General features: G+C 42.5%; 1 protein-coding gene across 2 annotated transcripts in view; it reads left to right on the forward strand.

The window, feature by feature from the left end:
* DSTYK (dual serine/threonine and tyrosine protein kinase) overlaps nt 1–11,051 on the forward strand; it is a 74,827-nt gene that overhangs the window by 23,763 nt on the left and 40,013 nt on the right. For both annotated transcript variants that reach the window (XM_011957751.1, XM_011957752.1), the window contains exon 2: nt 6,081–6,472. In XM_011957751.1, the coding sequence (XP_011813141.1) occupies nt 6,081–6,472 (392 nt within the window). The remainder of the gene's footprint in view (nt 1–6,080; nt 6,473–11,051) is intronic.

Below are 11,051 nucleotides of genomic sequence, written 5' to 3' on the forward strand. Positions count from 1 at the left end.
TTTTTGAGATGGAGTCTCATTCTGTTGTCCAGGCTGGAGTGCAGTGGCATGATCTCGGCTCACTGCAGCCTCCACCTCCCAGGTTCAAGCAATTGTCCTGCCTCAGCCTCCCAACTAATTGGGACTATAGGAACATGCCACCACGCCTGGCTAATTTTTGTATTTTTAGTAGAGGTGGGGTTTTACCATGTTGACCAGGCTGGTCTTTTAGTGATCCACCCACCTGGGCCTTCCAAAGTGCTGTGATTACAGGCGTGAGCCACTGTGCCTGGCCAGGGTTTCTAGTTTCTGTGGTCTTGAGGAAGAGGAATTCTGGTTTCTATGAGTAGCTTAGGGGGAGAAAAAGGGGAGGCAGACAGGAGGCCAGGAGAAGGTCAGAGAGCAACCTTGCTTCTGAGGCCTTCCAATCTCCTTTAGTTCAAAGTGCTTAGCATGCCAAAGCACCACACTTTGGGGTATTGTTTTCTGAGCCTGATGGCATGGAAATAGGCAAGAAGGAGAGTGGATTGCTACAAATCGATTGCCATTACCTCAGAAACAATTTAAATAAAATATCTATCCTAAAGAGTCACTAGCAACAGAAACAGGTAATGAGTATTTCCTCCTTCCTGTCCTCTCTTTTCAGAGTAGTCACCCAAACAGTAATACACACTGACTGTTCAGTGGAGCATTAAGAATTTCCCTGAAAAGAGTGTACTGTTGCTGTTAGCAAAGAAACTTTAGAGATCTCAGGTAGAATAACGTTTTTTGAAAGTGTGAACCAGCCAGTGGTAATACTGCGGTTTTCTCCGTATGCTTTATTCCTCATGGTTTGGGACAACTTTCATAGGGATTATATCAGTCTGCTTTACATTGAGGTCCTACAGTTACTAAATCGCATTTGACCCCAGATTGGAAAACAATGTGGCGTAGGGGGCATTGTCTACTGGCCCCCAGAGATCTAGGTACAGTTCCTGCTTATCTCTGCAGTTTGCTGCTCAGAGAAATGGGGAAACCTTAGCTGTTTTTTGTTTTTTGTTTATGAGACGGAGTTTCACTCTTGTCACTCAGACTAGAGTGCAATGGCGCTATCTCGGCTCACTACAACCTCTGCCTCCAGGGTTCAAGCAATTCTCCTGCCTCAGCCTCCCGAATAGCTGGGATTACAGGCATCAGCTATCATGCTTGGCTAGTTTTTGTATTTTTAGTAGAGATGGGGTTTCACCATGTTGGCCAGGCTGGTCTCGAACTCCTGACCTCAGGCGATCCACCCGCCTCAGCCTCCCAAAGTCCTGGGATTACAGGCGTGAGCCACCGCGCCCAGCCTGGTTTGGTTTTTTGAGCATCCATTTCCTCATTATTATTATTTTTTGAGGCAGGTGACTCACCCAGGAGAGTCACACAGTAGCGTGATCACGGGTCACTGCAGCCTCAGTCTCCCTGGGGTCAAGCAGTCTTCACACCTCAGCCTCCTGAGTAGCACACCACCATGCCTGGCTGATTTTTAAAAATTTTTTAATAGAAACAAAGGCGCGGCGGGGGTTGCTCCCTTTGTTGTCCAGGCTGGTCTCTCACTTCTGAGCTCAAGCCATCCATCCATGTTGGCCTCCCGAAGTGCTGGGATTAGAGGCATGAGCCACCACTCCTGGCCCATTTCTTCATTTTTAAATGGAGTTAATAATAGTCCTTGTCTGGTAGAATTATGAGCTTTAAATGAGATGAAGCAAATAAAGTGATCAATATATATAAAGGGCTCAATAAATGTTATCTAAAACAAAAACCAAAATGGGTTGCTGCTTTAATTGTTCTTCTCTTCCATCTAGCTTGAAACTTTTGTTTAGAAGTAAACAAAAATCAAAATCTGTATTTAAGAACAACCACCAAGAACAACAACAACAACAAAAGCCTTGGTTTGCACTTAAGACGATTTGGTATGAATTTTCCCCCAGCCAGAGTTGGCAAGGTTAATGTGCGCCAGCTGAGAAGCCATGCTGTTACCTTCTGGCAGCCCATATGCAGATGCTGTTGTATTAATTACAAAAGAAAACTCGATTAACTTGGAAGTCCTTTAACTGTCAGTGAGGCAGCTGCTCCAGCTCTGAAACAGGTTTTCTTCCTCCCTTCTACTGTCAGTCTACAGCTTTTAATCTCTTCTTTAGAGAACTGCTAAGACTGCACTGTAGGTCCTCCGAGCTCCTGGCTAGTTCAGTCTACTTTTTGATCTGCAGTTATAGTGGTCCAAGGGGTGCTTGTATAGATTCACATATAATTTAAAATAAAATAAAAACAACCAGGCCAACCACCCATCCCCCTCACATCCTTGTTCTTTCAGCAGTTAAAACCTGGCATTTTAGAACTGGAAAGCATGTTAAAGATGACCTAATCCAACTCCACCCCCCTCCATTTACCGATGAACATTTCAAGTCTCAGAAAGATCGAGTGGATTGCCAAGGTCACAGAGCTAGTCAGAGTGGCAAAGCATGCCTTCATTCTCGTCCTGTTCCCGCTTCCATATTGCACTCCACATCACTGAGCAGTGTGCTCAGAATCCAGGAGTAAAACCATCTGCTTTCAACTTCATTTCTCTCCAAGCCCTTGTTCAAATCTGGTAGAGATGTCAGATAGATGAAAAAGCTAAAGATTTAGTGGGAGAAGCAAAGGGCTTGGATAGTGACGTGTTGGAAAACAGAGACAGTGATGTTTGCCATAGACTTCTAACAGTGTACTGGGCTCAACTTCAGCACCCTTTCCTATTGCACTGGTCTTTGGTTGGTTTGACAGTAGCAAGTTTATTTGTGGTGACTTTTTGTAGGAAAGATGGAGGTAGGGAGTGTTCATTGGGGTCAGATGAATAATGGGGTGTGTCTGCTGTGGTTTTGGCTGATGCAGCCTGTTTCATTGGCTGTCCGGTAGTTGACACTTTGTCTCAGAGGTGCAGAGGCTTTCTCCCTCTGGTCCTGAAAAGTGATTTAGTTGGTTTTCTTCTCTATTATCCACTCTCCTGGTAGTAGCAGTAACAAAGGTTAGTTAGGTTTGTTGGTCTTTTTGTGATGAAACCATTTTTATTGTAAGAATTTAAAGATTGTCAGTATGCATTCACATATAGACACTTATGTGAAAATCTGGGGAGGACTGGCAACAGAAGAAAGCTAAGAAGTGTAGATGAGGGTAAAGACACTCTAGCTCGACTTCTCACTACTCGAGCTAAGACTATGGTAGTTAAATTCCACAAGATGAATGGAAGGGTCCTGTTCTTTTTTTTTTTTTGAGATGGAATCTTGCTCTGTTGCCCAGGCTGGAGTGCAATGGCATGATCTTGGCTCACTGCAACCTCCACTTCCTGAGTTCAAGCGATTCTCCTGCCTCAGCCTCCCGAGTACCTGGGATTACCACCATGCCCAACTAATTTTTTGTATTTTTAGTAGAGACAGAGTTTCGCCATGTTGGCCAGGCTGGTTTCGAACTCCTGACCTCAGGTGATCCGCCCGCCTCCGCCTCTCAAACTGCTGGGATTACAGGCATGAGCCACTGCACCTGGCCGAAGGGTCCTATTCTTTATCCGCATGAAGGAGGTTTTTAGGAGTGATGGTTGCTCTTAAACTATTCATCATGATACTGGACTTTTCAAAGTACTCAGTGGGTTTGCTTACAGCTTTCTATAGGTAGCTCTCCCTACTAAATGGATTCTCAGACAAAACAAACAGATCTGTAGCATTAAGCGCTTGGTATGTGTCAGGCATTGTGTTGGGTGTTGAGGATGAAATAGGATGGTTCTTCCTGCTTTTGGTGATTATAAACAGATCATTAGAATAAAGCATGGTAAGCGTTCTGCAGTTGTGAATAAGGTATGAAGGGACTCAGGACTGACCTGCTGCTACTTGCTAAGTGACCACACAAGCAATTGGCTCTGTCCTCTTGCTTTTAGGTTGTAGATCAAAAGAGTAGACTAGTTGTCTGCTGTTACACTCTTGTATTTAGTAAATACCCTTGCACAGAATTATATACTTAGTTAACTCTGGTTTTTGAAAGGAACTCATCTCTTTCCCAGGAGAGTAGATTGGCTTGTTTCAGTGTCTGGTGTTGCTGATGTATATATGCAGGCCAGGGTGACATCCTTATAGACAGAGAGATATGAAAAGAAGGGCCCTAATGAAATGCATAGAGGGATTTGCGTGAACACAGACCTCTTTAACCCTTTTGGTGTTACTGTTTGTGGAAGAGAAGGATGCTTAGGGATTTGAAATTGTAGCTGGGTAGGTTCACTCTGAAGTAGAACCACCTCTTAATTGACTCAGGCCTCTCTTGCTTCAATTCCAGCAACAAACAAAATAAATGGCCTACAAATAATTTAATGCAGCTTATGGTTAAGTGACTAAAACAAATACTGTTTCAGTTAGCGCCACCCAAAATTTCAATTATGACGGATGTCTTTGGCTCAAGGATTGGCCTTTTTGTAGCCTAAGAACTGTGTGTCTGTGCTTTTCTGAACAAATGCGGGAATTGCCTGAATCTTAGAGGTAGGCAGACACTGATATTGAGGGAATAAGGAAGTGATATAGTTCAGACTGAGAGTTTCAGTGAACTAATTTCGGGTTATTTTTCCCAGACAGAGATTCTCATTCTTTAGGAAGCTTGTTCTGTCTTGAACATTATTTGAATGTGTTTGGGGAAGTTATCCATTTAGATTAGTAGTAGTTGCCTTGAAAGGAGAAGTTTTTTTGTTTTTGCTTTTGTTTTAGATTTTTATTTTTTATTATTTTTTGTACAAAACATCAGGTTGGTGAAAAACAGATTTTTAAATTGACACATAGTAATTGTACATATTTATAGGATACATGTGGTATTTATAGGATACATGTGGTATTTCAATATGTGGGTAACAATATGGTAATGGTCAAATCAGGGTAATTGGGATGTCCATCAAGGAGAATGTTTTTGAGATAAATCACATCTCTTTCTAGATTTGCCTGGATTTTATCCTAATAGGCAGTTACTTCCCTTTGTCCTATTTAGGGTCTTGTCTCCCATAAACAGAAGGAATATGATTTGATTAGGAGGTATTGATGTTAGTTGAGCACCCCAGTGTTTTAAGGAAACAGATGACTTGGCAGCTGGGATGTTGTCACCAGCTATCAGAGCGATGAATTGGGAAAGATTCTAGAGCTTATGCAAACCTGAATAGCATTTCATTTTATACATTTATACATTTTATATATTTATAGCTCATACATTTAGTAGTAAAATATGTCACAATGAAGAACATAAGCTAAAACCACATGTGGTAGATAATTTTAAAGGACCCTATAGTGCTGTATTATGTGCTACATGATGGCATCTTGGTCAACAAAGGTACAGTATTTTTAGCACACCTTTTCTATGTTTAGATATGTTTAGATACACAAATACTTAAGATTGTGTTACAGCTATCTATAGTATTCAGTACAGTAACATGCTATACACGTTTGTAGCCTAAGAGCAATAGGCTACACCCTATAGCTTAGGTGTGTAGTAGGCTGTACCCATACCACCTAGGTTTGTGTAAGTATACTCTGATGTTCACACAGTGACAAAATCGCCTGATGATACATTTCTCAGAATGTATGCCTGTTGTTAAGCAACACATGACTGTAATCTGTGTTCAAGTATTAGGTCTTCTGTCAGAAGGAAGGGTTTAATTTTGACACATTCAGGTATGTTTCTCCTTGGGTTTGCATCCCAACCAGTATGGTTTTTCTGGCTTTGTTATTTTAATAATCTTGGTGTTTGTGATGGAGTCCTTGTAAACTCCTTAGGCTGTCCCTCCACTGAATGAAAAAGGAGCGGGGCGGGAAGATCAGGTCACTCCCACGTTTCTGAGTAGAAATAACAACTTGTTCCTAGGGGATGAGCTAGGGAAGGGAATTCTGTTTGGTATGTGAAGAGACTTTTCTCACTGGGGTTTTTCCGCTGATATGTCCTTCAACCAAGGTTCCTAGCTAGAAATTTCTCCTCAAGGACCCTGTCATCCTCGTGGGATTTCTGTGTGAGTCTCTCTCTCTCCCCTTCCTCACTCCTCTCTCTCTACTCCTTTCTCTTCCTCCACTCTCCCCTTCCCCAACCAGGCCAACTGAGCTGCATTTCCTTCCCGCCTAAGGAAGAGAAGTACCTCCAGCAGATTGTGGACTGCCTCCCTTGCATACTGATCCTCGGCCAGGATTGTAATGTCAAGTGCCAGCTGTTGAACCTGCTGTTGGGGGTGCAGGTGCTTCCCACCACCAAGCTGGGCAGTGAGGAGAGCTGTAAGCTTCGGCGCCTCCGCTTCACCTATGGAACTCAGACTCGGGTGAGCCTGGCACTCCCTGGACAGTATGAACTCGTGCACACGCTGGTTGCTCACCAGGGCAACTGGGAGACCATCCCTGAGGAGGATCTGGAGGTCCAAGAGAACAATGAGGAGGATGCTGCTCATGTTTTAGCGGAACTGGAGGTAACGATGCACCATGCTCTCTTACAGGTACCAATCTCATACTTCTCTACCAATTGTATACATATATACCAGCTTTCCTTTTATTTTGACTTTCTAGAAAAGTAATTCGATGATACATAGTCTGAACTCTGAGCAGCAGTGGCTAGTGGAGTCAGAGGAACATAATCTGGGAAGTTGAAAAACAAACAAGACTGTAGCAATACCCATTCCTGCCTCTTCTTACCATGCTGCAAGGCCCTGAGTAGTTTGCTTGTCACCTCACTTCCTTATCTCCGTTTCTAAAATGAAAGGAATATGTGATTCTTGTATCTCAGCATGCTTTTACAGAATAATTGTAATGAAAGTTAGAAATCCTTTCTCATTTCTTAACCAGAAGATATTGCTGGAATTGTCTCTAGTTACCTCTTTCTAAAAGGAATGATAAGATGATGGATGAGTATTGTCCTTATTAGAATTGAGACCAAGTGAAGAATTTTGTGGGTTCTTCCTTAGACCTAACCGTTAATTTACTAAGTAGTACAGAGGACAGATCATTTCTCCTACTTTATAAGGAACATGGGAATGTGAGGACAGGTCTGGCTCAATGTAAGGAGACATGGAGATCTTGTTATTTGAAGAGTATCTTAGTTTCTCTCATAAACTCCCAAAGAGAGCACAGATCCTGTGCCATCTCATAAGATATCATATTGTCTAAGACTTTATATATTATCACTTAGGAAATACTTCTCTCTTGGTCTGTGTTTCCTTTCCTATTGGATAGTTAGGACTGGGCTATTTAGTTAGACCAAATGGGTATGTGACTATGGCAGGGTCAGGAGTGGATAGGGATAAAATAATTCAGCCATACTCAGAGTTTGACCCTTGGTTAACTGTGCCAGGAAGGATGGGCTAGTTTGGCAGGACCTGAAAGAGTGGTTTTTTCTTTCCTTGTTTCTTATAACCACTTCAACTACCCCACTTCTAAGAAGCTTAGTTTCTCAGTCAATGAATGAGTCCTTTGGTTGTGGCCGTGGCCTGTGACACTGTAGAAGTAAAAACTGTCATCTCATTTCCTTCCACAGTCCATATTTCTTTCATCTTGATAAATGCCACAGGGGGCTATGTAACAAGCCCCTATTCTCTCTCAGCTCAGTTTCAGTGGTGGTTTCTTGTGTTTTCAAACTGAGAGTTCACATTTCCTAGCTCCAGGATAATGTGAGGGTTTTTGAATAGCTCTGATAGTAACTCTGGCAGTAATCTTTGTATATTAACTGTGGCATGTTCAGTTGACCCATGAACTTCTTCCCAATTCACAAGTATTTGATCGATCCATACACAGTCTCTCTGCAGTATACAGTCTTGGTCTAGTTCCTTCAAGCTTCCAATAGCTCAGTGGTTTTCAAACTTATATATATATATATTTTTTTCTTTTTTCTTTTTTCTTCTTCTTCTCCTTCTCCTTCTCCTTCTCCTTCTTCTTCTTCTTCTTCTTCTCCTTCTCCTTCTTCTTCTTCTTCCTTTTCTTCTTCTTCTTCTTTCTTCTTCCTTCTTTTTTCTTTTCTTTTTTCTTCTTTTTTATTTTTTTTGAGATGGAGTCTCTCTCTGTTGCCCAGGCAGGAGTGCAGTGGTGTGATCTCAGTTCACTGCAATCTCCGCCTCCTGGGTTCAAGTGGTTCTCCTGCCTGAGCCTATAGAGTAGCTGGGACTATAGGCGCCCGCCACCACACCTGGCTAATTTTTGTAATTTTAGTAGAGGCAGGGTTTCACCATGTTTGTTAGGGGTTTGTCAGGGTGGCCTTGAACTCCTTACGTCAGTGATCCACCCACCTCAGCCTCCCAAAGAACTGGGATTACAGGCATGAGCCACCACGCCTGGCTACTTTTTTATATTTTAATTCAGTGTAAGACAAATATTTTCTTTCAGGACCCAGTACATGTATACACATATACATTTGAAATACAAGTTTCATGAAACATTACTTTTGCTTTCTGCAATACATACTGATAATTTCCTCTCTTTTTGACTTCATTTTTTGAAAATGTGAGTAGCAACCCACTAAGTTGATGCTATGACCTGGTAGATTATAAACCTGTAGCTTAAAAAGCACTGTTGGGCTCAGTGGCACACACTTGTAGTCCCAGCTACTGGGAAGACTGAGGCATGAGGATTGCTTGAACCTAAGAAGTTGTATCCAGCCTGGGCAACATAGTGAGACCCTGTCTCTAAAAAAAGATAATAATAATACTGTTAAATAGCAGAAATGACTGCTGTAAGTCAGGTGGTGATTTTTACCATTCTTGCCTTTAATAACAATCCTGGAATGTGACAAAGCCATCTGCAGGAGAGGCAAATCATTTGACTTTTTTCTCTTAGTCCCTTCATTTTTTAAAATTACTATTATTATTTTTTATTTTTTTAAGTTGTGAGACAGAGTCTTGCTCTGTGGCCCAGGCTGGAGTACAGTAGCATAGTCTTGGCTCACTGCAACCTCCACCTTCCAGATTCAAGCACTTCTACTGCCTCAGCCTCCCGAGTAGCTGGGATTACAGGTGTGTGCCACCACACCTGGCTAATTTTTATATTTTTAGTAGAGATGGGGTTTCGCCATGTTAGCCAGGCTGGTCTTAAACTCCTGACCATAAGTGATTTTCCCGCCTCAACCTTGCAAAGTGCTGGGATTACAGGCATGAGCTACCATACCCAGCCCCTTCATTTTATTGGTTTAAATTTCTAATGCTTGTCTGAGCACAGTGACTTATGCCTGTAATCCCAACACTTTGGGAGACTGAGGGAGGAGGATTGCTTGAGCAGGTTCAAGCGATTCTCGTTCCTTAGTCTCCCAAGTAGCTGGGATTATAGGTGCCTGCCACCACACTCAACTGATTTTTATATTTTTAGTAGAGATGGAGTTTCACCATGTTGGCCAGGCTGGTTTCGAACTCCTGACCTCAAGTTATCCGCCCCCCTCATCCTCCCAAAGTGCTGGAATTACAGTCGTGAGCCACCGTGCCTGGCTCTAATTTTTTTTTAAATTTCTAATGCTCGTTTACTTTTATTCCATAAATTGAGGTGATATAAGAAAGTCACAGAAAGGGAAGTACGAGCCATTCCCCAAGTGCGTATCTGAGCATGTATCTTTCCATTGAGAGCTCCCAGGGCCTACTCCTGATGTGTGCTAAGCATGCAGACAGAGGCAACAATTGAGGCTACTTGGATGGGATGTTGAGATACCAAATCAGCTTTCTCTCAGCATAGTTAAAAAATATATTCTCTCTTCTCTTTTCTTGAGGAATTATCTAGCCTCTCATGTTGTTTCGTGTGGTTTGTGAGACTTCCTTGGCCAGTGTTTCTCTAGATCTGCTTTATTCTCCAGTGGTTTTGGTGTAGGCCTCGTACCAGATCCCTGTAGTTCTAAGTTTAGAACCCCTTGTTGTTGAGTCTCAGAGGGCCTTGCAACCTTTGTGGAATCTAAGCACTGCCCTCTCACTGCAGCCCGACTCCTCTCTCTGTTACATACATCAGCAATGCTCAGCTTACTGCTGGGGGCATCGCACAGCAGCTACCTGGAAGATCGTTCATGCCAGCGAGAATGAGCTTTTTGTTTAGCTCCAGTTATTTTTAGGACCAGTGAGTTAGCTCTAAATAGCCTTTCCATCTGATTTGTGAAGAGGGTAGTAAAGAAAGGAAACATTTAGCTAAAGGAAATCAAGATTGAATTAGGGGAAATGCAGTGTTCATTTTGAACTGTCAAATTATCAAAGCAGAATTTCCCCTGCCCTCTTATACAATGGTCATTCTTCTAATATGTTATTTTAAAGTCCTCATAAATTAGCCATTTTCAGTTTGTTCCAGAATAGGCCAACTCACATGGACCCACACTGCTTGGTATTCCCACCTTTTTAGTTCTGGATCCCCTGAGATTCTCAGTTCAAAATTCAACAATAGAGGAACACTGTCAAGCCGTTCGTATCTGAAACCTCAGTTGGTGTTCAAACATAGTCACTTTGCAATTGGCAGCGCAGTTCACCATTCGCCATATTCACTAGTTGTGTCTTTATATACAAAAGTACTGCCCCTTCCCCACCCTCATGCCTTCCTTCAAGCATATATATCTGATACCTCCTTTTCCATTTCTTTCTTCTTACAAATCTGATGGAACAGTTGTTTGCCTTAGAGTTGCTCAATCTGATATATCTGTGTGTGTGTGTGTGTTTTTTTTTTTTCTCCTATGAACACCTGTAAGAAAAGGAAGAAGCAGCAGCAGAAGCGATTAAACTTGCTCAGCCTGAGATGGGGATTCCTGGAGGTGGCGTTTTGTTTACTGTGGCAGTTACATAGCTTCAGTTGATCTGCTCTGATCAGTAGCCCACTAGGTGCTTTTGGCCTTTTGGGCTGCCACATACTGACCTGGTTATTGGCTCATGGTGTTATCTGTTAGGGTTTACTTCAGGGAACTGAAGTAGACTAATATTTCCAGGCAAGGTCAGTGACTTGCAAATAACCTTTTTTTTTTTTTTGTGATGGAGTCTTACTCTTGTCACCCAGGCTGGAGTGCAATGGCGCAATCTTGGCTCACTGCAACCTCTGCCTCCTGGGTTCAAGCGATTCTCCTGCCTCAGCCTCCTG

Source organism: Colobus angolensis, unplaced genomic scaffold (genome assembly GCF_000951035.1).
Source record: "Colobus angolensis palliatus isolate OR3802 unplaced genomic scaffold, Cang.pa_1.0 Scaffold449, whole genome shotgun sequence".
Lineage (NCBI taxonomy): Eukaryota > Metazoa > Chordata > Mammalia > Primates > Cercopithecidae > Colobus > Colobus angolensis.